The sequence below is a fragment of the Rhincodon typus genome, chromosome 14 (genome assembly GCF_021869965.1).
Source record: "Rhincodon typus isolate 14 chromosome 14, sRhiTyp1.1, whole genome shotgun sequence".
NCBI classification, from domain to species: Eukaryota; Metazoa; Chordata; class Chondrichthyes; order Orectolobiformes; family Rhincodontidae; genus Rhincodon; species Rhincodon typus.
The window spans coordinates 2,839,021-2,862,629 of record NC_063345.1 but is presented as its reverse complement, the minus strand read 5'-3'; the positions used below and the strand labels follow the sequence as shown (position 1 = coordinate 2,862,629).

The window sequence follows — 23,609 nt, the reverse complement described above, 5'->3', positions numbered from 1 at the left end:
CCTTCCTGCTCCTCTGATGCTGCTTGGCCTACTGTGTTCATCCAGCTCTGCACCTTGTTACCTTTAACAGCCTAGTAGTTTGTTCGTATTGGCAATGTCTGTGGAGAGAAAGCAGAGTTAACTTTTTAAATTCAGTGACACTTCTTCAGAACAGGGGTTCACCAGATTTGAAAAGCTAACTCTGCTTTCTCTCCACAGATGCTACTAGGCCTGAGATTCTTCAACAATTTCTGCTTTTGTTTCAGATTTTCTGCATCTGCAGTTCTTTGTTTCAAATCTTTAATATTGTCCTGTTGACAGTGCAGGAGTCTGACAGTAATGCCCTCTCACAATGCAGCACTCTCTCAGTACTGAGCCCGATAGTTCAGCATTCTCTTAGTACTGCCCAACCCCCAAGAGTGCAGGCTCCTACAGCACTGCCTCTCTGACAGTGCAGTATTAACAGTATTTCAGTATTATGCTGACAGAAAACCCTCCACTTTGACAGCACAGCACTCCCCCAGTACTGAACCTTCGACAGTGCAGACTCCCATAGTACTGCTTATCTGACAGAACTGCACTCCTTCAGTACAGGCCTTCCAATGATGCTGCACTCATTACTGTCTCTCTGATAGTGCAGTGTTCCCCTCTGTACTGACCCTCGGATATCATGGGATTCCCATGGTACAGACTTTTAAAACAGTCAGGACTGCAACAGAATGTTAGCCTGGATTTTGTGCTTAAGACTGTGGTGAGAGACTGAATGAATAACCTTTTGACTGGGGTGACAGCTTTTCAGGATGTTTTTGATTGGAATCTGTTACAAACAGGGTAGCCAAGTCTCCAGGAATGCAATCTCAAACTCCTGGACAACTATTTATGGAAAAATAAAAAATCATCAGGTAGTCAAGAATGATTTAGTAATAAAAATATTGGACATGTCTGCTTGACAGGACAAGGTGCTTGGAGGAAAAAGGTCACGTGACAACACCTGAATACGCTTGGATTTGGCAAATATCGCTACAAGGAAACACATTGAGTGGTTGAGGAAGCAGAGTTTAAGTCATTTATGACTAGTAACTCAGCCTGGAAATGTGATCGCCTGAAAATTCTGCAGTTCTTCATAAAATACCCACAGGGAGATTGTTCCAGTGAGGTTATCCATGGTGTTTCCAAGGAAAATGATACAAATGAACTGAAAGTTGCATGCTCACACCTCCATCAGCTAAACAGTCATTCACTGCCTTGTGATTTCACTGCACAACACATGTATGGATTATAAATTGGCCTCACTCAAGTACACTTGACACCATAAAGAAACCTGCAGTTCATCATGCACTTAACGCCAAATTTCTTACAACCTTAAGGCTGTCAGCAAGCAGTTACTTTCATTGTATGACATTCTACTCGAGGCGTGCATGTAAATGAAAGATGAGATGTGGAGGTACTGGTATTGATCTGGGGTGGACAAAGTCAGAAATCACACGACACCAGGTTATAGTCTAACGGGTTTATTTGAAAACAAGCTTTTGGAGCCTCAGTCGTTCTTCAGCTGTTAGTGAGAAAGGTAGTATCAGACAAAGAATTTATAAAAATCAAAGGTTCACACCACTGATGATGATGTACAGAACAAACCTAAGATGCTGTTAAATCTTTAAATCAGTTGGAAGGTTTTAATTGATTAATATGTATATGTAAATCCCCAAACGCCTTTCAAGTCACTGACCTAAGAGAACTAAAGGTTTTATTCGTGTCAAGAAGAGGTGATATTTTAGGTCAGACAATGCATGTTAGGTGTGAGGCCTTGTTTAGAATCTGTTTGTGTTTTGGTTTGGAGTCAGACTGGTTTTATTTCTAAAATCGGAATTTATAAAAACGCCACACTGACTGTCTGTCTATAAATTATGTGCTTTCAAACCAAGACACAAACAGATTCTAGGCAAGGCCTCACATCTAACATGCATTGTCTGACCTAAAATGTCACCTCTTCTTTACACTGATAAAACCTTTAGTTCTCTCAGGACCGTGACTTGAAAGAAAATCAGGGATTTACATATACGTATTAATCAATTAAAACCTTCTAACTGATTAAAGATTTAACAACATCTTAGGTTTGTTTAGTCCATCATCAGTAGTGTGAACCTTTGATTTTTTACTTATAAATTGTGTCTGAAACTGCCTCTCTCACTAACACCTGAAGGAGGACTGATGTTCTGAAAGCTAGTGTTTTCAAACAAATCTGTTGGACTATAGCCTGGTGTTGTGTGATTTCTGATGAACTGAAAGATCAAATTGATCATGTGAACCTCGCTTTCACATGCACTGATATTTACTGTTTATTTCTCCATACGAATGATATTATCAGGTGAATGCTAGGATCAGATATGAACAAAACTGCAAGCTTTCTATCTTATGTTAGCTACGGCTCAGTGGGGAGCAGTTTCACTGCAACTATCTTCATCCCAATCCAAAAATCCAAGCTGACACTGCAGCACTGTATTGAGGGACTGCTACACTGTCAGAGTTCCAGCTTTAGGATGGAACATTATACCAGATGGATGTAAACAAATTGCATGGCATTGTTTTTGAAGTTAGCAGAGGAGCTTTCTCCTGGGTTGATATTTTGCCATCTTTTGCACTGACTTCCATTAAGCCAGGTCTCTCTCAAACTATCACTCAACACAATCCAAATCAAGGCACAATACTAATTACGAAAAATGTAAATAAACTGTGCAAAGAGGACAGTACTCACAATGTGTAATGTGTCACTGTTACATTTCAGGCCATGGAACGAAATGACGTAGTCGATGGTAGTATGTCTCAGGCTAGACCACCAACGTGCAATGCAAATCTCAATGGTCTTCTCTTCCTACAAGAATTAAAAGGTTATAGCAACACACCAGAGTCAGTGAACCTTTCAAAACCTTCATATAGTAGACTGCTCAACAATCAAATATGAGAAGAAAGAATAAGTCACAGGCATCCAACAAGTTTTCAAAGCTTTGGAGGAATTTTTCAAAGAAACGTCTCACACCAATAATGTAAAATAGAAAGCCCTGAAATGAAAATCAGAAATTTAGCCCAGCGAGTCCACCCTAACCCTCTGAACAGCATTCCACCAGACCAACACACCCACCCCCTCCACCCTATCCCTATAACTTTGCATTTGACCTAATTAATGACTAATTCACCAAACAGGCACATCCCTGGGCACTACGGGCAATTTAGCACGGCCAATCCACATAAATTGCACATCTTGTGGGAGGAAACTGCAGCACCCAGAAGAAACCCACACAGAAACTAGGAGAATGTGCAAACTCCACAGAGACTGTTGCCTGAGAGTGGAATCTAAGCCGGGTCCCTGGCGCTGTGAGGCAGCAGAGCTAACCACTGAGTCTCTCTGCCATTCTATTCGATTCTATTTGTTCTGTTCTCCCTCATTCAGTCTTCTCAACGTTATGCTTGACTTTTCTGATGACTTCTACTGCTTTGATGAATTGAGTTTCTCTGGGTCCCCAACTAATCTCCTTTCACAGAAGTTGCTGGAAAAGCTCGGCAGGTCTGGCAGCATCTGTGGAGAAAAAATCAGAGTTAATGTTTCGGGTCGAGTGACCTTTCCTCAGAACTGAAGAAGGGTCACTAGACCCGAAACGTTAACTCTGATTTTTTCTTCACAGATGCTGCCAGACCTGCCGAGCTTTTCCAGCAATTTCTGTTTTTGTTCCTGATTTACAGCATCTGCAGTTCTTTCAGTTTTAATCTCTTTTCACCTGATGTCATTCAGTTCCCAACTTCTCCAAGCTTCATCAGAACATTAATATATCCATCGCCACTCTCTTCCATCTAGATGAACTTATTTTCACTGTCAACAGTTCTCTTACAACTTTACACAATTCCATTTACCTGGCAGCCAGTTAATGCTATTATTCCAATCTATAAACAGGTCCTCCCCAACCTCCTTTCCCATTGTATCTGCGATTACATTCATACAGAATGGGCTACAAATGTGTTAGCCAGCGAGGCCCGCGTCCCCCAAGTCAATTAAAAAAAAACACAACTTCTCTTGTTCTTCAATTTCCTCTCGTCTTCATTTCTAAAAGGTCTATCTCTCACTTTTTCAATGAATTAAATCACGTGTACAAATCAGAAAAAGTGGACCATGCTGGAATTTTGTCATGCAAGAGCTTCCTTGTATTCCAATCTTTTTTGCCTAATGCGCTTAACTTGTAGTTACCCCGATATGCTATCCATGCCCTTCAGCTTAACTACTCCATGGTGATCCCTATTTTTGGGAAAAGGGGCTTTTACCTGAACTCCCTATGGGCCCAACTAATGGAAATTTTCTCACAGAAGTGTAAATGCACAGAAGGAGGCCAATCGTGCCTTTACTGATTCCGTTATCCAATGTTAATCTCCTGCCTTTTCTCCATATCGCTGCATACCAGTTCTATCCAAATAATCATCCAATGGCCTGTTGAACGCCTCAATTGAACCTGCCTCTAAGCAGTGCATTCCATACTTTACCCACTCGTTGTATGAAAATGCTTTTTTCTCACATTACCCTTGCTTTGTTTGCACATGATTGTTTTCTCTACATTTACCCTATCTAAACCTTCCATCATCTTAAAGCCTTCTAAGAGGTTGAACTGCAGTCTTCTTTTTTCGAGAGAAGGGAGATGTAGCCAGTTCAGCCTTTCCTGATAACTGGACACTCTCAGTTCAGGTTGTCAATCTCATGAATCTTGTCTGCACCTTCTTCAGTGTCTCCATGTTCCTTTGAGGTATGGAGACCAGATCTGTGGACTATACTCCAAGTGTGGCCTGAACAAGGTCTTATAATGAGTTTAAAATGACCTCTTTACTTTTCAAATCTATTTTTTTTTTCCTGGAATTCTCCATCTCTGAGTTTTGATTTGTTATCCACCCACATAGAAAGGAGCTATGGGGTCCATCAGGTCTGTGCTGGTTATCTTCCCCCAAGAACTGTCTCCTGTAATTGCCACTTTTCTGTTCACTACCCAGAGCGTATAATATTCCTTTTAAAACAAATTTCTCATGTCATTTAAAAAGAATTTATGGACTCTGTTTCACAATCAGTTTGTTGCAGAGAACTGCACATTCCTACCATCTTCTGTGTAAAGCTTCATTCTCCATGTACCACCTCCTTGACATGTTTATGACAATCTAAAATCCATCTCCTTCTTACTCTCTCACAGGCCAGTGGAACTAATTTATCATTATACTTCACATGGTAATCATTTTGGGAAGCTTATGCAATTTAAACTCAATTAACGAATCTAGAATATAAAGCTAATCGATGCAGACCATGTCTATCATCAATTATTACAAAAACCTATCTAGCTCATTAATACCCTTTAGGGAGGGAAATCTACCATCATTACCTGGTCTGGCCTACATGTTACTTTAGACTCAACATTGTGGTTGGCTTTTAACTGGCCTCTGAACTGATCGAGCAAGTTACTTAATGCAAGGGCTGAACATGTCTGTATTCCCAGTCTGAGGTTTGTTGCACATTCATGCAATGTTGTGTAAATGCCTTCATCATCTTCAAGACTTTCTGTAGCCTCTGAGGGTAGCCTGTGATCAGATGGCTGCAAGGAGCGGTTCATGGATGCAGAGAGTTGAAATTTCTACTCATTATCTAAATGATAATAAAATTGCAGGCTCCTGATATTGCCCTGGCACTCCCTGAGAATGCTGCTATCTGCATGCATAGCTCAATCCTGGACTGGAATGCAACCAAAGTGTGTGTCTCTCTCTCTCTTACACGCACACATACACACTCACACGATGGTCTATATAGTGTGTACATATTTCTTGTCGCTACTTTTAATTCTTCCCAGTACAATGATGTATGTTTCTGCCTTGATCCAAAAACATGACCTGCGATCATCACTGATGCTGCTGTACTTACAAGGACTGGAAAAGCATCAGCAGCAGAGGCCTTTTCTGACAAGTACAGGTGACGGTAGAACTCATGCACCCGAAAAGCCATCTGTTTCTGCAGCTGGATAGTATGTACCACAAACTCAGAGGTTGTGTCTTCCGATTTTGAAGTCAGGCTTATTTCTGAAATTAAGAAAGACCTCAGTGAGGCATGATGAGTTAACATAACACAGCTGTTTTTTGGGGATGATCTGGCACTAGATAAACTGCCCAGAGTTGCCAAAAGCTTATGCTGCCTTCGTTGGTATATGGAGTGCAGCTTTACATTCTCTAACAGAGAGTTACTAACTGGAAGGTCAGCTGAAAACATTTACACATGCTACTATATAATGACTGTCCCAGGTGTGGCTTGCAAATAGCAAAGCGCTCCCAGGGACCCCGTGTAAATACTGACACACTCTGAGGGCCCCATGCAAATATGGACATGCTCCCACATACCCTGTGTAAATACTGAAACACTACCAGGAATCTCTCATAAATACTGCCAGTCTCTGCAAGGCGGGTGAAGAGAGAGTGAGCTTTTAATTAGTCAGTTAGTCCCACTACCTTGCTTTATATATCTCGTAGCCCTGAAAACTCTTCCCCTTCCAAGTATTAATGCAAATCTCTTTTGGAAGTTATTATTGAGTCTGCTCCCTTTTGGGACGAGCATTCTAGTTCACAACAACTGCAATGAATGGATTGCTTGCCTAATCACCAGAGAGAATTCATTTACACACGAACATTTTAAAAGCTTGCTGAAACATATGGCAATGACCAAAAACATTAACAATCACTAAGTATTTCACAAAAAAAAATGCATATTCACACCTTCCAAAGCAAAGCGCATCTCAATCACTGCTGCACCAAATTAAGCATTTTTCTTCCCCTGCTGCCCCTCTGTCTTATATCTGCAACAATATCAGGCACAGACACAAACTTAATTGACTTAATGCCATTGGCAGTGCCTTCACCACACAGACTACTAAAGTTCAAGATGGTAGCTCATAACCATCTTGTCGAGTACAAGATTGCAATGGGCAATAAATATTAACATTTCCCAGCAATATATTTAATAAATAATTTGCAGAGGCGTTCTTAATCTCATTGTTGCTGTATCAATTTTCTATATCTTTTCATATTAAGTTCATTATCAATGCAAACTGTTAAGCTTCCCAGGATTGTGACACCTACCAGCCCAGGTAGCTCCTTGGGGCACTTCAATGAAGTGTCTTCTGATCTCTCCAGGCTTGAAATGTACATTTTTTTGCACAAGTTTGTATTCAGTACCTGCATTTACACTATATCACAGATGCAAGAAAGACAATTAGAACAATTTCATTACCTATAACTGCAATTAAGTGACACATTTCCTTTCTTGGAGAATTCGATACCTGAGCTCCACCCGCTCCCAAGTATGGCATAATTAATATTAACCATGATAAGCAAAAGCTCAACAGTTTCTACAGACCAGGTAAGCATATGCCTTCTTCCAAAATATAATAATTTGAGATACATTACAAGATAAATTTGAGACAAGGTGTGGCGAGTGTAGCCTGATTTTGAATGTATGGTTCTCAGAGCTCTCCACCATTGGGAATTTCCTTAGTTTCATGTCTGGGTGTTGCAGACTAATAGATAGGAATTGATTGCTGCACTTAGTCAACAACTCCATTATTATCGTAATTATACGACTGCCAGGATTAGTCTTGGTCTTTTTTCCCTCATTCAGCAAATTCTGATGTTCCTGGTTGGATCTATTGCTAGTTACTTCTGGGACACCTCCAGCTCTTCGACTCTTTGATCTTTAAAGGGGACATTGACAAAGGGGTCAATGTATGCAAGATGGCTACAGAGTAAGATGCTGCAGCCAGAGCTCCTCTGCTTGCCAGTCCCTGTTCCTTTTCTTTTCTCTTTCCCTCTTTGTTGCAGTTTTTCTTCCCCCCAATCCAATTTTTAACTTCTTAAATTTGCCTACCTGGAGGGAATGGCGAATGGAGTGGGACGTGAGTCGCGGCCGGAGCCCAGGGCAGGAGCAGACCAGGCCTGGGCCAACCTGGGAGGCGAGTCCCAGAAGCGAGTTGCATCCAGAGCCCAGAGTGGGAGCAGAGAGCGTGGGCCGAGTCCCGGAAGTGAGGCATGGCTCGAGACCGGAGCAGGAACAGAGCGAGCGTGGGGCAAGATGGGAGCCAAGTTGCGGGCCGGAGGCAGGAGCAGTGAGCCCAGGCCGGCCAGGGAGTGGTCCTGAAGGCGAGTCTTGGACAAAGGCCTGCTTGTAAAGGCAGCTGGGCCTCATGTTTTGAAGGTCGGCAGGCATAGACTCAGTGGTAAAGGACTATAATTTGAGTACTTTAAAGATACTTTTTATTATCATTCTGGACTTTTTAAACTCTGTATTCCCATGCTAGTCTATTTTTTCCACTATTTCAATATTTAACAACACTTAAAGTATCTGTACCGAGGTATCCTTTACCCAAGATGGTGCTGAGAGGTGACATTACAGACTTTTCACTGCACTCATTCGACTGCACATGATAATAAAGGCTATTCTATTCTATTCTATTCTGATAGCAAAGCTTTCTCTCTTTGATCACTAACTCAAGATTATTAAAATTATTTCAGAACTAGTTCTCACGGCATGTTAAGTTCAGGAACATTTTCTAAGCCAATGCAATTTTTGTGTAGCTGTTTATAACAGTAATTATTGCTGGTCTTTCTATCACAGGACTCTTCCCAAAGGAGCTTTACAGCTTATGAATGTGCAGATCAATTGTCTGGCACATATTTCTAAAACCGGCAAGGAACTGGGCAGGAAAATGAGAGAACTCTAAGGGACTATAAGATATAAAGGATTTGGCTAAACTATTAAATGAGGACAGGGCATATGTCACCACAAAGGAAGGATGATGCAAGTGCTACGCTAAAAGAGAGAAAGTTATGAACAAAATAATAGATAGAGAGGATGTACTAAAAAGCTTAATATTATTGGAAGTCTTTCAATCTGAATGAGATGCATTCTTGTTCACTGAAACTACACTGGACACAATCTTTCAATCCTCAATGGAAACAGAAACAGTATCAGAGGACTGAGGAGTTGCTAATGTTACACCATTATTGAAAAGGGAACAGAGCAAACCAGAAAAGTTCTTGGAAAACATTATGAGGGACAAAATCAGCTTTCCTTTGCAAAGGCAATGTAAATCAAGAAGGGCCAGCATGGAACTGTTAAAATCAAACTGTCTAACATGACCGACTTCCTTGTTGAGTTAACAGAGCAGGATGTTCAAAGAGGTAAAATAAAACAGAGAACTGCAGATCGTGGGCCCTCTTGTTTCCAGCGGCAGCAGCGCGAGCCAGATTGCTGACGGGAAGATAAGGCTGTTTTTGTTTCTCCCTGTATAAAAACTTACCTCGTGCAACAAGTGGCCCTCTTGTTTTCAGCGGCAGGTGTGTGGAGGGAACGCGAGGAAGGAAGAAACAGATAAATTCGGGCATTGGCGAAACATGAAACACTACATGTGTAGTGTCTCCCATCCATCCTCCTCCTCTTACCAAAAAAGACTGTGTGGAGGGTGGGTAAGGTAAGGATTTTTTTTTTTATTCTTCTTCTGGAAATCTAGAGTAGAGGGAATGGAAGCTAGGGCAGTTGCATGCTCCTCTTGCAGGATGTGGGAGGTAAGGGTCACTGCTGGTGTCCCCTCCGACTTCACCTGCGAGAAGTGCACCCAACTCCAGCTCCTCCAAAACGCTTTAGGGAACTGGAGCTGGAGCTGGATGAACTCCGGATCATTCGGGAGGCTGAGGGGGTGACAGAGAGGAGTTACAGGGAGGTGGTCACACCCATGGTACAGGAAAAAGGTAGCTGGGTGACTGTCAGGAGGGGGAAAGGGAATAGGCAGACAGTGCAGGGATCCCCTGTGGCCATTCCTCTCAATAATAAGTATACTGTTTTGGATACTGTCGGTGGGGGGGGGTGGAAACGACCTACCAGGGGAAGGCCATAGCGGACAGGTCTCTGGCACTGAGCCTGACCCCGTGGCACAGAAGGGAAGGGGGGAGAAGAGGACAGCAATTGTAGAGGGGGATTCAATAGTAAGAGGCACAGACAGGCGGTTCAGTAGATGCGAACGAGATGAACGGACGGTACGTTGCCTCCCGGGTGCCAGGGTCTGTGACGTCTCGGATCGTGTCTTCAAGATCCTTAAGGGGAAGGGTGAGCAACCAGCAGTCATGGTACACATCAGTACCAATGATATACGTGGAAAAAGGACTGAGAATGTGAAAAACAAGTAAAGGGAGTGAGGTTGGAAGCTGAAATCCAGGACAAACAGGGTAGTTATCTCTGGATTACTACCAGTGCCACATGATAACGGGGTAAGAAATAGGGAGAGAGTGCAGATAAACACGTGGCTACAGGGCTGGTGTCGGAGGGAGGGCTTCCATTATGTGGATAATTGGAGCACATTGTGGGGAAGGTGGGACCTGTACAGTAAGGACGGGTTGCACCTGAACCGGAAGGGCACAAATATCCTGGGTGGGAGGTTTGCTCGAGCTGTACGGGATGGTTTAAACTAGTTTGGCAGGGGATGGGGAACTGGATTTATAACTCAGAGGATGAGGTATTCGGCCTTCGGCCTTCCAACAGACACAACAGGGAGTGAGGTGGTTTATAAAGAAATGCGGTCAATGGAGCGTAATTGCGGACATCGAGATGGTTTGAGGGGTATATACTTCAATGCTCGAAGTATCAGAAATAAAGCGGATGAAATTAGAGCATAGGTCGGTACTTGGAACTACGATGTTGTGGCCATTACAGAAACTTGGGTAACTCAGGGAGAGGAATGGTTGTTGGAAGTTCCAGGATTAGATGCTTTAAAAGAAATAGGGAGGGTGGAAAAAGAGGCAGGGGAGTGGCATTGCTAGTCAGGGTGAGTATATCAGCTACTGAAAGACAGTTTGAGAATGATATGTCTACAGAGTCAGTTTGAGTCGAGGTCAGGAACAAGAAAGGAGCAGTCACTTTGTTGGGTTTTTTTTTTAAACAGACCTCCTGATAGTTGTAGAGAAGTAGAGGAGCGGATTGGGAGGCAGATACTGGAAAGGTGCAGAAGTCACAGGGTTGTAGTCATGGGTGACTTCAACTTTCCAAATATTGACTGGAAACATTTTAGTTGTAATAGTTTAGATGGAGCAGATTTTGTCCAGTGCGTTCAGGAAGGATTCCTGACACAGTATGTAGATAGACCAACACGAGGAGAGGCCACTTTGGATTTGGTGCTTGGCGATGAACCGGGCCAAGTGTTAGACCTGTTGGTAGGAGAGCATTTTGGCGGCAGCGATCATAACTCTGTTTCTTTCACGATAGTCATGGATAAGCATAGGCACATATGGCAGGGTAAAGTTTACAACTGGGGGATGGGTAATTACAATTCAGTTAGGCAAGAACCGGGTAACATAAATTGGGAACAGATGCTGTCAGGGAAGAGCACCACAGAAATGTGGAGATTGTTTAAGGAATGCATACTGCATGTGCTCGATAGGTTTGTCCCGAGTAGGCAGAGAAGATGCAGTCGAGTGAGGGAGCTATGGTTCTCGAGAGAGGTCGAACAACTGGTTAAGAGGAAGAAGGAGGCTTATGTAAAGTTTAGGAAAAGAGGAATGGAAAAGGCTCTAGAGGGATACAAGTTAGCCAGGAAAGAGCTGAAGAAAGAGCTTAGGAGAGCTATAAGGGGGCATGAGAAAACCTTGGTGGATAGGATCAAGGAAAACTCCAAGGCTTTTTACACGTATGTGCAGAACAAGAGAATGACCAGAGAAAGGGTAGGGCCGACCAAGGATTGTAAAGGGAATTTGTGCACACAGCCTAAAGAGATAGGAGAGGTCTTTAATGGATACTTTTCTTCAGTATTCACAACTGAGAGGGACTTAGTTGTAGAGGAGGATGTTGTGAAACAGGCAGGTAGGCTAGAGGAGGTTGATGTTAGTAAAGAACATTTGCTAGGAATTCTGAGGAAGTTGAAGATAGATAAGTCCCCCGGGCCGGATGGGATTTATCCAAGGATTCTATGGGAAGCGAGGGACGAGATCGCAGGGCCTTCGGCGATGATCTTTTCGTCCTCACTGTCCACAGGTATAGTGCCGGAAGATTGGAAAGAGGCAAACGTCATTCCCTTGTTCAAAAAAGGGAACAGGGATAACCCCGGAAATTACAGGCAAGTTAGTCTTACGTCAGTGGTGGGCAAATTATTGGAAAGGGCTCTGAGAGATAGGATTTATGATCACTTGGAAAGGCACAGTTTGATTCGTGATAGTCAGCATGGATTTGTGAGGTGTAGATCATGCCTCACAAACCTCATTGAATTCTTTGAAGAGGTGACCAAACACATGGATGAAGGTGGAGCAGTGGATGTGGTATACATGGATTTAAGTAAAGCGTTTGATAAGGTTCCCCACGGTAGGCTCATGCAGAAGGTAAGGAGGCATGGGATAGGGGGAAATGTGGCAGATTGGATTCAGAATTGGCTGACCCTTAGAAGACAAAGGGTGGTAGTGGACGGAAAATATTCAACATGGTGCTCAGTTACGAGTGGTGTATCACAAGGATGTGTTCTGGGTCCTCTTCTATTTGTGATTTTTGTAAATGATTTGGATGAAGGAGTGGAAGGGTGGATTAGCAAGTTCGCGGACAATACGAAGGTGGGTCACGTTGTGGACAGTGCGGAGGTCTGTTCTAGGTTACAAAGGGACATTGATAGAATGCAGAGCTGAGCTGAGAAGTGGCAGATGGAGTTTAACCCTGAAAAGTGAGAGGTGATTCATTTTGGAAGGACAAACTTGAAAGCAGAATACAGGGTTAACAGAAAGATTCTTGGCAGTGTGGAGGAGCAGAGGGATCTTGGGGTTCATGTTCACAGTTCCCTGAGAGCTGCCACCCAGGTGGATAGAGTGTTAAGAAGACGTATGGTATGTTAGCTTTCATTAATAGAGGGATTGAGTTCAAGAGGCGTGAAGTTATGCTCCAGCTATACGAAAGCCTGGTTCGGCCACATCTGGAGTCTTGTGTCCAGTTCTGGTCACCTCATTACAGGAAAGATGTGGAAGCGTTGGAAAAGGTGCAGAGGAGATTTACCAGGATGTTGCCTGGAATGGAGGGAAGGTCTTACGAGGAAAGGTTGAGAGAGCTCGGGCTTTTCTCTTTGGAAGGACGAAGGATGAGAGGTGACTTGATAGAGGTGTACAAAATGATCAGAGGTATAGATAGAGTAGACAGCCAGAGACTTTTTCCTGGGGTGGAAGTAGCTTTTGTGAGGGTACATAGTTTTAAAGTGAAAGGAGGTAGATATCAGGGAGACGTCAGAGGTAGGTTCTTTACTCAGAGAGTGGTAGGGGCGTGGAATACATTGCCGGAGAGGGTAGTGGAGTCGGCCTCATTAGGGGCATTTAAGCGGCTATTAGATAGGCATATGGATGATAGTATAAGATAGCGGTGGAGGTTAGACAGACCTTAGGTTTAGGGTAAAAGCTCGGTACAACATCGTGGGCCGAAGGGCCTGTATTGTGCTGTACTGTTCTACGTTCTATCTGAAAGAAAAACAGAATTTGCTGGAGAAATTCAGCAAGTCTGGCAAGTCACTGGACTCAAAGACTCTGCTTTCTCCCCACAGATACTGCCAGATCTGCTGAATTTCTCCAGCAATCTCTGTTTTCATTCAAAGAGAAGCTTATTCTTTGATTTCCTGGGGGATGAGTGCAGAGTGGGAGCACTGTAACGGGCAATTTTATTCTAGTTGCTTGACCATGAAACAGTATTAACTATCACTGTACACAAAGAAACGAAGGGATGTCTACAAAAGGAAGCAAAACCCAGCTAATTCCTGCAGTGCCTGGAGGGTGACCAAATGCCAGCTGAGAAAATGTTCGTGCCTTGATCTTCAGCAAACAGAATTTAAAATGATGGTTCCGTTTCCAATCTAATTATTTGATGGAGCAAAGTTCTGTGCAATTACAACACGTTACACCATCACTGCTGTGGTAGAAGTCGGCCATTCAGCCCCATTCAGTTAGATCATGGCTGATCTGCATCTTCACATAATCTAGAGGTTCCAAAGAAGAGTTATGTTGGACCAAAAATATTAACTCTACTTGTCTCTTCACAGATGCTATTCAACTGCTCAGTTTCTCCACCATCTTTTAAATTTTATTTTACAATCTCCAACATCCTCTTTGTTTTGCTTTAACTGAATCTATGTTGGTCCTCTGATGTCCTAATACACTTGCCACTCAAAAGCCTGTCAATTTCAGTTTTGAAACTTGGTCCCCAGGCTCAACCATGTTTTGGGGAGTTCAAGTTTTCACTACCCTTTGCATGAGGAAGTTCAACATAACATCAATGCTGGATTACAGTGAGGAACACAGCAAAGAGAAAAAGACGCTGCCTGTGGTTTCTTTTAAGACTAACAAAAAATGTAGGTTATGGAAGCAGAAAACCCGTTTTCACAAACCTTGAAGGAATGATAACTGTGACTGGAATTCGAAACAATGGACCGGCATCAGGGGCTGTTGTATCATATCCAAGGACCTGGAGCAAGGAAGAGAAAAAGTTTATAACACTTTAAAATAAAAAACAGCACTCCCCCCACAAATTACTAGCCAACTTATTTGTGTTTGAGCAGAGTGACTGTCCCTCTGAACTATAACGTATATTGGGCCAAATTTCACCAAGCACATTCCAAGAGGATACTTTGACACCTTGGCTTAGTGTGCAGCATTTGCTCGTTTCACACTTTCATACAAGTTAGGGTGATGGTATCTGTCGTTTTTAAAGATGGTGTCTCGCTGTGTTTGATAGTGGGCTGAAATGGGAAAGGGGTGTGTTTAAAACCAAGGATTATGGAATGGACTACTCTACATTTTAAAAGCATGCTATTGGAAGGCATTGTAATTGCTATTTACATTGTTGCTTGTTCAAGCAGTGGGGCACATTACTGCAGACTGATTGCCATGTGTGCAAAGTGCAATTTGTCAAAGCAACAAGAAGCTGACTTATAACTGGTCACACTTCCATAGACCAATGATAAAGACCTTCTGCTTCCATTAACTATTTGATTTGTTCCCAGGTAGCTGAATGGCACTGAGGAAAACAGCAAAGAATTGTGGGTAAGAATGCGGTAGCTATAAGACTTTGGACCTCCACAAATGGAAGTGGTGTCATTGTCTCTGCAGTAAAAAAACTAAAGCCTCAATCATGGCATAGTGTGGAAACAGGCCATTCAGCTCATCGAGTCCACACTGACCCTCCAAACAGCATCCCACCCTTCCACCCTAACCCTGCATTTACTATGGCTAATCCACCTAGCCTACACATCACTGGACACTATGGGCAATTTAGTATGGCCAATCCACCTAACCTGCTCATTTTTGGACCGTGGGAAGAAACCCACGCAGACACGGGGAGGATGTACAAACTCCACACAGACAGTTGCCTGAGGCTGGAATCAAACCCAGGTCCCTGGCGCTGTGAGGAAGCAGTGCTAGCCACTGAGCCACCATGCTGCACCTAAAACTAAAGCATGTTTATTTTTCCTCATCAGTTGCTATAAACTGTTGCTTTTAACCAATGATTTAGAGACTTAGTAAGTTGTGAACCACTCACACTGCCTCCTGCAAGCAAATGAAAATCTCTGAAGAGAGACTGAAGAGCACACATCCTGTCAATCAAAAAGATCATGTCAGCAAACCATGTAGACAGGGACCACTTCCTTCAACATCAACACTAAATTTCCCTTTTTGCCTGTCTACAGGTGTAGGGGGAGTTTTATAAGGGGATTAGAGTTTTAACTGGTCGTTACTTACTTGTAGCTAGAAACTCTCTGAAATAAATAGTAATTCTTGTTCACTGCAGAAATCTAGTATCTTAAAAAAGTCAGATAAATGAGGCAATTTTGCACATTTTTATAAAACTTATGTAGTAACCCGGGAACAGCAGGGTTAGATTTCCAGCACACTGCACCATCGAGGCATGACATGTTTCAAAGTGTGAATTTTTTTTAGACTGACCTGAATTGAAAAGGGAAACCAAGCAAGAAAACTAATCTTCCCAGCATATGGAAACCAAGGCCAAAACTGGGACTGGAATATTTGGGTACATCGAAACTGGTTGAAATGTATAACAGAACTTTAAGCGATTAGGAGACAACGATTCCATTGGTGTAGTACAGGCAGACTGAAGATGACAGAAGTGAGAACAGACAAATACAACTTTGCTGTACCCATTTCAGTTCCTTTAACGTAAATTTGGTGGATCCACACTACCCAGTTTGTTGTTAGCAAAGTTGATTCTGGTGAACAATACATCCGTGGAACTCAGGTTGGTTGTTTGCTGCTGTTGGCGGCTGGCAATCAGGCTAAGTTGTTAAAGGAGAGAAATTGAAATTCTTTGCGATGAAGATAGAGCTTTGTAAGACTTTGCAACTGAGATTACTGACATATGTGTGAAGTGGACTGCCAAGCAAGATTGCAAGATCTGTCTTGGATGCATCTACAACTTAATACGTAAACTATAGTTTATAATCAACAACTATTTGCCTGTAAATTCATATTTAATTTGGGTACATTCTGGATTTTAGATTAAAGGCAATTACATAGGATAGTATTTAATTTGACTCTTGTACAGTAAAAACGTCTTTTCTTCTGAACAGTCATGGCCTCATTCTTTCACCAAATAATGAGATTTATTGTTTTTCCTTTTTGTGACTGGTCTTGAACAAAATCATAACAATGAATTCCTACACTATTTCTCAGCCTGATTCTTTACTGGTTGCACAGATTGAAGCAGTAAATCTCCACATTCACTCTCAAATCAGAGATTGTCAAATGTGAAGTCACAATCTCAAGCATATAATTAATGTCAGCTATGCCTCAGGCATTAACACTCTCACTTTGACTCAAGGTTGTAAGTTCACATCCTATCCCACAGACTTGAGCACAAGGCACTCGAGGAGCTACCTGTTGACCCCCTTTCTCACAGGGATGCATCTAGAGGTGTAGGTGGCCATGTAATTGGACCTGAAGATGCTGGGTGGAGCACTCAACACCTCCATCGAACAAGGGCAGGGGGAGATCAAATTGACATCTTACCTGTAGGCTTGATCGTGTGTGGAGATTGGATCAGGAACCTGAGCCCCAAGGAAGTCCATGTCACACCCTGACCTCCCCCCTGAACCCATCCAATCCACCTCCACCCAACTAATTGGCCCCAGTAAGTTCACCTCACTTGCTGGATACCTGGGGCTTCCCTCACTGGTTGCAGCACCTGTCCTCCTATTGTCCCAGTACGGGCCACCACTTCCCGCAGCATTGCTGGAACTGAGGCACTACAGGCGAATGGATTAGTTGGCAGCTCTTTGAGTTAATCTTCACTTTCAAAGGCCAAGGAGCCCCAATGGCAGGCTAGCAACTCTCTGACTGATACCTAATTCCGTTGGGTTCTCTGGAAAAGAGCTGTGACAGAGTTGCCACTGGCTTTCCAGCTGGTGCTATGGGGGTATCCCTGCCCTTAAATGTAGCACTTTCAGTGCAGTACTGACTGAGCACTGTACTGACAAAGATGTCAGCTTTCAGACAAAATATTAAACCATTCCTCATCTGCTTAAGTGGACACAAAAGGTTCCGTTATGTAAAAGAGGAGCAGAGGCAGTTTCACCTGTCTTCTAGTCAATATTTATTCTGTAACAAATATGCCCAAAGCAGATGGTCGGACAAGTTACAACCAGACACTAATCCAAATGAAACAAAAACTGTGAAACACTATGCCATTGTGCATAAGGGTGTCAATGATCACACATCCAGGAAAACACATCCAACTGACCTCAGTGAAGTGTGGTCCTTCCTTGAGTCCTCGTGCATCCACCCTGACAGTCACCTGGCGGGACTGGTTCATTAGCTCCAGATGGGAGGGGATATGCACCCACGATACATTGCAAGTCAAAGCTAGATGTATCTGTAGAGCTATCTTCTCACTGTGTTCTGTGTATATGAAATAAAACAAGGAGACCTGAACATTAAAGTGTCAAATAGCTACCTCAAGCCTGGATTTGAGCACAAACATTTAGGTTAATGCTCTAGCACAGTGTTAGATGTGCCATCCTTTAGGTGGACTATTAAACCCTGGCCCTGTCTATCCTCTGGGCTGAATGTTAAAGATTCCACTATTTAATGGAAGATTAGCAGAGGTCTTTGCAATGTTCTGGCTAACGTTTATCCATCAATCAATATGACAAGATGTACTAAATTAAAACAAAGAACTGCAGATACTGGAGATCCAAAACAAAAACAGAAATTGCTGGCTAAAATCAGTAACTCTGGCAGCATCTGTGAAGACAGAAACAGACTTAATATTTTGATCCCAGTGACTCTTCATCAGAGCTGATAGCAGCTACAAAAAGCTAGTATTTATACTGAAGACGAGGTTGGGGCAAGGAAAAACTTGAGTGGATAAGTGGAGACGGAGCCCAGAGAAGGAGATATATGAAAGAAATGAGTAAACGAGGGGATAATGAACGACACAGATCACTTATTCTCTGCTACCCCACAGCTCTCATTATCACTCATTCAGCTTCTCTTCTGTCTTGGCCTACCATCCACAATAACTGCCTTTTGCAGTTCCTTCGCTGTTTTTTTTTGCTTAGTTGTTAACTCAGTGCCTCATTTCTTCCAAGTATGCCCACCTTGAAGAGGTTCTGCTCCTTTCTCCAACAGGATTTCTGTTCTAATCTTTTAACTTGTTCACCATCATTACTTTTGCTGTCACTCCTGGTGTTTGACAAGGCATTTGCCAAGGCTTGCTTCCACTGTCACATCATATCCCTCAGTGAGTGCCCCTGGCTCAGACTCACCCAGGGGGATTCTGAGTGAAGTTTCATCCCTGGATCACAGGTACCTCTGTGATGTACAACATTCCTCAGACAGCTGCTCCTACCACATCCTGAGATCCAAACTCCGTGCCATGCATTATCATATGCAGATTCTCAACCTCTCTCTCCAAAAACACCACCTCAAGCTCGCTCATAGCTGCCCAGTCCCTCAGGTCCACTTCATCCTCTGGCTCATTCGACGTGCTACCAAGAAACTTTTCTTTTCCTTTCAGGTATTAAAGAACACAAGATGCAACAACTTAGAGATACCCACATCCCTCTAGAACCTTCCTCCCCTCCCCTCCCCTTCCCTCTGACTCCATCCTCTCTCCTAACCCCACCTCTTGTTGTGTACTTACTCTCTCTTCTGACGCTCAACACTCTGTACTCAGTAAAGGTCTTAGTTTTATTCCCCTGCACTCCCACCTCAATGAATTTTGAACACAAAATGACGTTGAACTCTTCTTCCACTGCCTTTGCCTCCATGCCAAGTTCTTTGGACTTGAGGCCTCTCCTCATCCCACAGGCCCTTTTACCCATCTCCAACACACTCCCTCCACTTGGACCCCTCACTGGTCTTTTACCTGCACTTGACCTGTTATCAAGTACTCCAAGCACTTTAGAATAGCATCAGGGCACAAAAGTCATAGTATTAAATGAGATAAGATTTCTTCTTACACCATAAAGACCATAAGATATAGGAGCAGATTTCGGCCATTTGGCCCATCAAATCTGCTCTGGCATTGATTATAACTGACATGTTTCTCAACCGCACTCTCCTGCCTTCTCCCCATAACCCTTCATTCCTTTACCAATCAAGAAACTACCTATCTCTGCCTTAAATGCACTCAATGACTTGGCTTCCATAGCTTTTACGGCAAATAAGTTCCACAGATTAACTACCCTCTGACTGAAGAAATTCCACCTCATCTCAGTTCTAAAGAGTTGCCCCTTTACTCTGAGGCCATGACCCCAAGTCCTAGTGTCTCCTACTCGTGGAAACACCTTTTGTGTCCACTCCATCCAGGCCTCTCAGTATTCTGTACATTTCAATGAGATCTCCCTCATCCTTCTAAACTCCAATGAATACAAACCCAGAGTCTTCAACTGCTCCTCATATGACAAGCCTTTCATCCTCGGGATCATTTTTATAGACCTGCTCTGGACCCCTTCCAATGCCAGCACATCCTTCTTTAGATACGGGGCCCAAAACTGCTAACAATATCCCAAATGTGGTCTGATCACTGCCTTATACGGACTCAACAGTACATCTTTGCTTTTGCATTCTAGCCCTCTTGAAATGAATGCTAACATTACATTTGCCTTCCTAACTGCCAAGTGAACCTGCATGTTAACTTTAAGAGAATCCTGAACTAGGGGCCCCAAGTCCCTTTGGGCTTCAGATTTCTGAAGCCTTTCCTGTTTAGAAAGTAGTTTATGCTTCTATTCTCCCTACCAAAGTACACTTTCCCACATTGTATTCCATCTGCCACTTCTTTACCCACTCTCCTCGCCTGTCCAAGTCCTTCTGTAGTCTCCCCACTCAAAATGACCTGTCCCTCCAGCTACCTTTGTGTTATCTGTAAACTCAGTTCTGAAATGAAATGACTAGTTTGTTTGAACAGTCAACCAGTTGCCTGTTCAAAAATTTGAATAATCTCCTAAATGTTGTGTTCAATGCTTGAAATTCAATAACTCTTCTCACAGATAGAAATTGCAACCATTATCACTGTTCAATGCTGGCATACTCTTTGGATGTCTTTCACCTACAGCTGTGTAAAAACATGTGAACCCTCTGGTTGCATGGTCTCAGATTTGGGATTGAATGAGAGCTATGCTCCCTTATTGTGCTCTGCCCGCTCAGTGCTTGGACCAGAGGGCTCTGGCATAGAAACAGCCTCTGCCTGTGAACTGATGTGGGGAGGGGAAGATGTTCAAGTCCAGTTGTAGGCCCAGAGTTGAGGGTGGAGGGGTTCACATCACAGGTGAAGGCGGAGATGTCAGGGTACTGGGTTAAGGTGAATGGGTAGAGTCCCGTCATGGGGCAGAAATGGATGGGTCAGTAAAGTGTTGGAGGTTTTTGAATACAGGAGTGAAAAGGACAACAACTGCATACTTTTGCTAATTGGAAACAATAAATATTTGGCACAAAAAGTAAAATATAAGTTTAAGACGAAACACCTCTGCACTTATTGATAGCGTCATCATATTTTCAACATGCTTCAGCGCACTGCCAAAGTGAAATGACTGGTATTCTTGAACAATCAACCAGTTCATGTTCAAACAAAAAAATCGAATAATCTCCTAAATGTTGTTGTCTTGGGCATAACTTCATGTCCCTTTAAATGAGCCTTTCTATTAATCTGTCATGGCAAAGAAGTTGTATCAAACAGCCACTAGTCCGTTAAAACCCCTCAAACCGCATACTGGAAAACCTCACATTCCTCTTGTATTAATGTTTTCCATACCTGCATTTTCCGGAAACACTGGCTCCACAGAAACAGAGAAGTCAATTGGCACTGATAGATATGCTGGGTCCCTGAGGTAGATTCCACGAAGGTGCAATATTTTGATGCTGAAACCCAACTGATGACTTTTTACTGAGGCATTTTGGCTGAGGTAGTCATAGGCCTTTTCAATCTGTTCGGGAAGAAATAAACACTGTTATGACGGAAACCCAGTAGCCAAGGGATCGGTAGTGTTGGATAGCACTTCTCACATCATTGGCTAACTAGCACTGTGACTGACCCGAAACTTGTCAACTCACCTGTGGATATTGTAGTAACTATTTAGTGGCATTGCTGGCAGTCTAGGGAAGGTTCACTAGGCTGATCCTGGGTATGGATAGGCTGCTTTGTGAGGTTAGGTAGGTTGGGCCTATACTCATGGGAACTTAGAAGGGTGAGAGGTATGGAAAGATACAAGATTCTTTGAGAACCTGATAGGGTAGATACAGGAAGGTTGTTTTGCCTTGTTGGGTGTCTAAGATCAGGTGGCATAATTTCAGAATAAAGGGTCACTCATTTAGAAAAGAGACAAGGAGGCATGGAGGGTAGTGAATCCGTGGAATTCTGTGCCAGAAAGGGCAGAGATCATTCAAGCTGAGATAAACAGATTTTTAATCAGGAAGGAAATCAAGGGTTATGGGGAAATAGAAGGAAAGTGAAGTTGAAGATTATCAGATCAGCCATGATCCTCGTTGAATGGCAGAGCAGATTCTATGTGCTGAATAGCCTACTTCCGCTCCAATGTTTGATGGTTTTATATACATGGCACAAATTTTCTTTCATTATTATCATTGAACAGTGCCCTGACCAGGCAGCTCTGGCCAGATGGAAACAGGTTAGTCCACACCTACTGGTTGGTCCACACCAGAATATTGTGCACAATTCTGCGATCCATATTTCATTCAGAAAGGACTTCACGATCTTACGGAGGGTAATAAAGAGATTTACTCAGATGGCATCAGTGTTGAGAGATTTATGTGCAGATTCAAGCTGAGAAGGTTGAAGATCGACATAATTTATGAGGTGTTTCACAGAACAAATTGGGAGAAATGGCTAGTACTCTCAGTCGTGGTCATAACCAAAGAACACAGTTTTAATTATTTGGCAAAAGAAGTGTGATGTTTCAGAATGTGCAGCCTAAAAGGGCAGTGGAAACAGATTCAGTGGTAACTTTCTAAAGAAAACTAGATAAATTTTCAAAGGGGAAAAATTTTCAGGGCCGTGGGGAAATGACAGAGAATGGGACTAATTAAATAGCTTGAAGAGCCAGCATACAGCCTCCCTTCTGTGCTGCATGATCTCTGAATCTAGTTCCTGAACATTCAAACTGGAGAGATAACACAATAAAATCAGTCAGAATGAGGAAAATGGAAGAGGTGAAGACTGGGCAAGTTTGATTACATTTGCTGCCAGAAACAGCAGAATAAACAAGTCGGAGTTGTGGTCTCTGTCTCTCAGTATTTTACTATCCTATCAAACCGGACTGCTGTCGTTCTGTTAAACACAGACACAGGCGATCATTCAAATGGATCACAGCTGATCTAAACCTCAACTCCAGTAACTAATTTTTGCTTCATTCCCTTTAATATACCCACCTAACAAAACTGATCATCACTGATGAGAACTTTACATCAAATTGAATTTCATTAATAACACCAACAACACAAATAATTGTTATTTGAGAGGAAAGAAGACATGTAAAAATGTTTTGCTTCTGAAAGGAGAAACAGGCATGATAGGGGGATGAGGAGATGAGGACAGGCTCATAATTCATTAACCATTGAACAAAGTCAGACAAATACATGGGGTGGGGAATGTGATAATGATGGTGATCTAAATAAATTAACTATGTTCTGATTACATGGAAAGACAACATCTTGCATTTACACAACAATGTGTACTACAGTAAAACATCCCGCAATGCTTCAAAACAAAACCTTCTATTTGTATAGTGCCTTTAACAAAATAAAGACATCGTAGGCACTTTGCAGGATCAGCTGAAACAAAGTATGACACTGAGCCACATGAGGAGAGATTAGGTCAGAGGATCCAAAGTGTAGCCAATGAGGCATAATTTAAGGAGGAACAAGAGGTGGGGAAATTTAGCAAGGGAATTACAGGGGCCAGGATCTAGGCAGCTTAATGGTGGAGTAAAATAAATTGTTCAAATGGTCAAAATGCGAATGCTGCACATATCTCGGTGTTGTGAGGGAGGGTGCAGGACTGCAGGGCATCACCGTAAGACAGGGGCAAAGGCCACGATGGG

At 42.8% G+C, this 23,609-nt stretch overlaps 1 protein-coding gene across 1 annotated transcript in view; it reads right to left on the bottom strand.

The window, feature by feature from the left end:
* Positions 1-23,609, bottom strand: part of LOC109930320 (tripeptidyl-peptidase 2-like) — a 121,386-nt gene that overhangs the window by 32,345 nt on the left and 65,432 nt on the right. Inside the window, exons 13-18 of the mRNA XM_048605253.1 lie at positions 21,305-21,476; positions 17,792-17,949; positions 14,427-14,503; positions 7,120-7,226; positions 5,915-6,069; positions 2,732-2,848 (exon numbers count right to left, since the gene is read on the bottom strand). Coding sequence (XP_048461210.1) covers positions 2,732-2,848; positions 5,915-6,069; positions 7,120-7,226; positions 14,427-14,503; positions 17,792-17,949; positions 21,305-21,476 — 786 coding nt within the window. The remainder of the gene's footprint in view (positions 1-2,731; positions 2,849-5,914; positions 6,070-7,119; positions 7,227-14,426; positions 14,504-17,791; positions 17,950-21,304; positions 21,477-23,609) is intronic.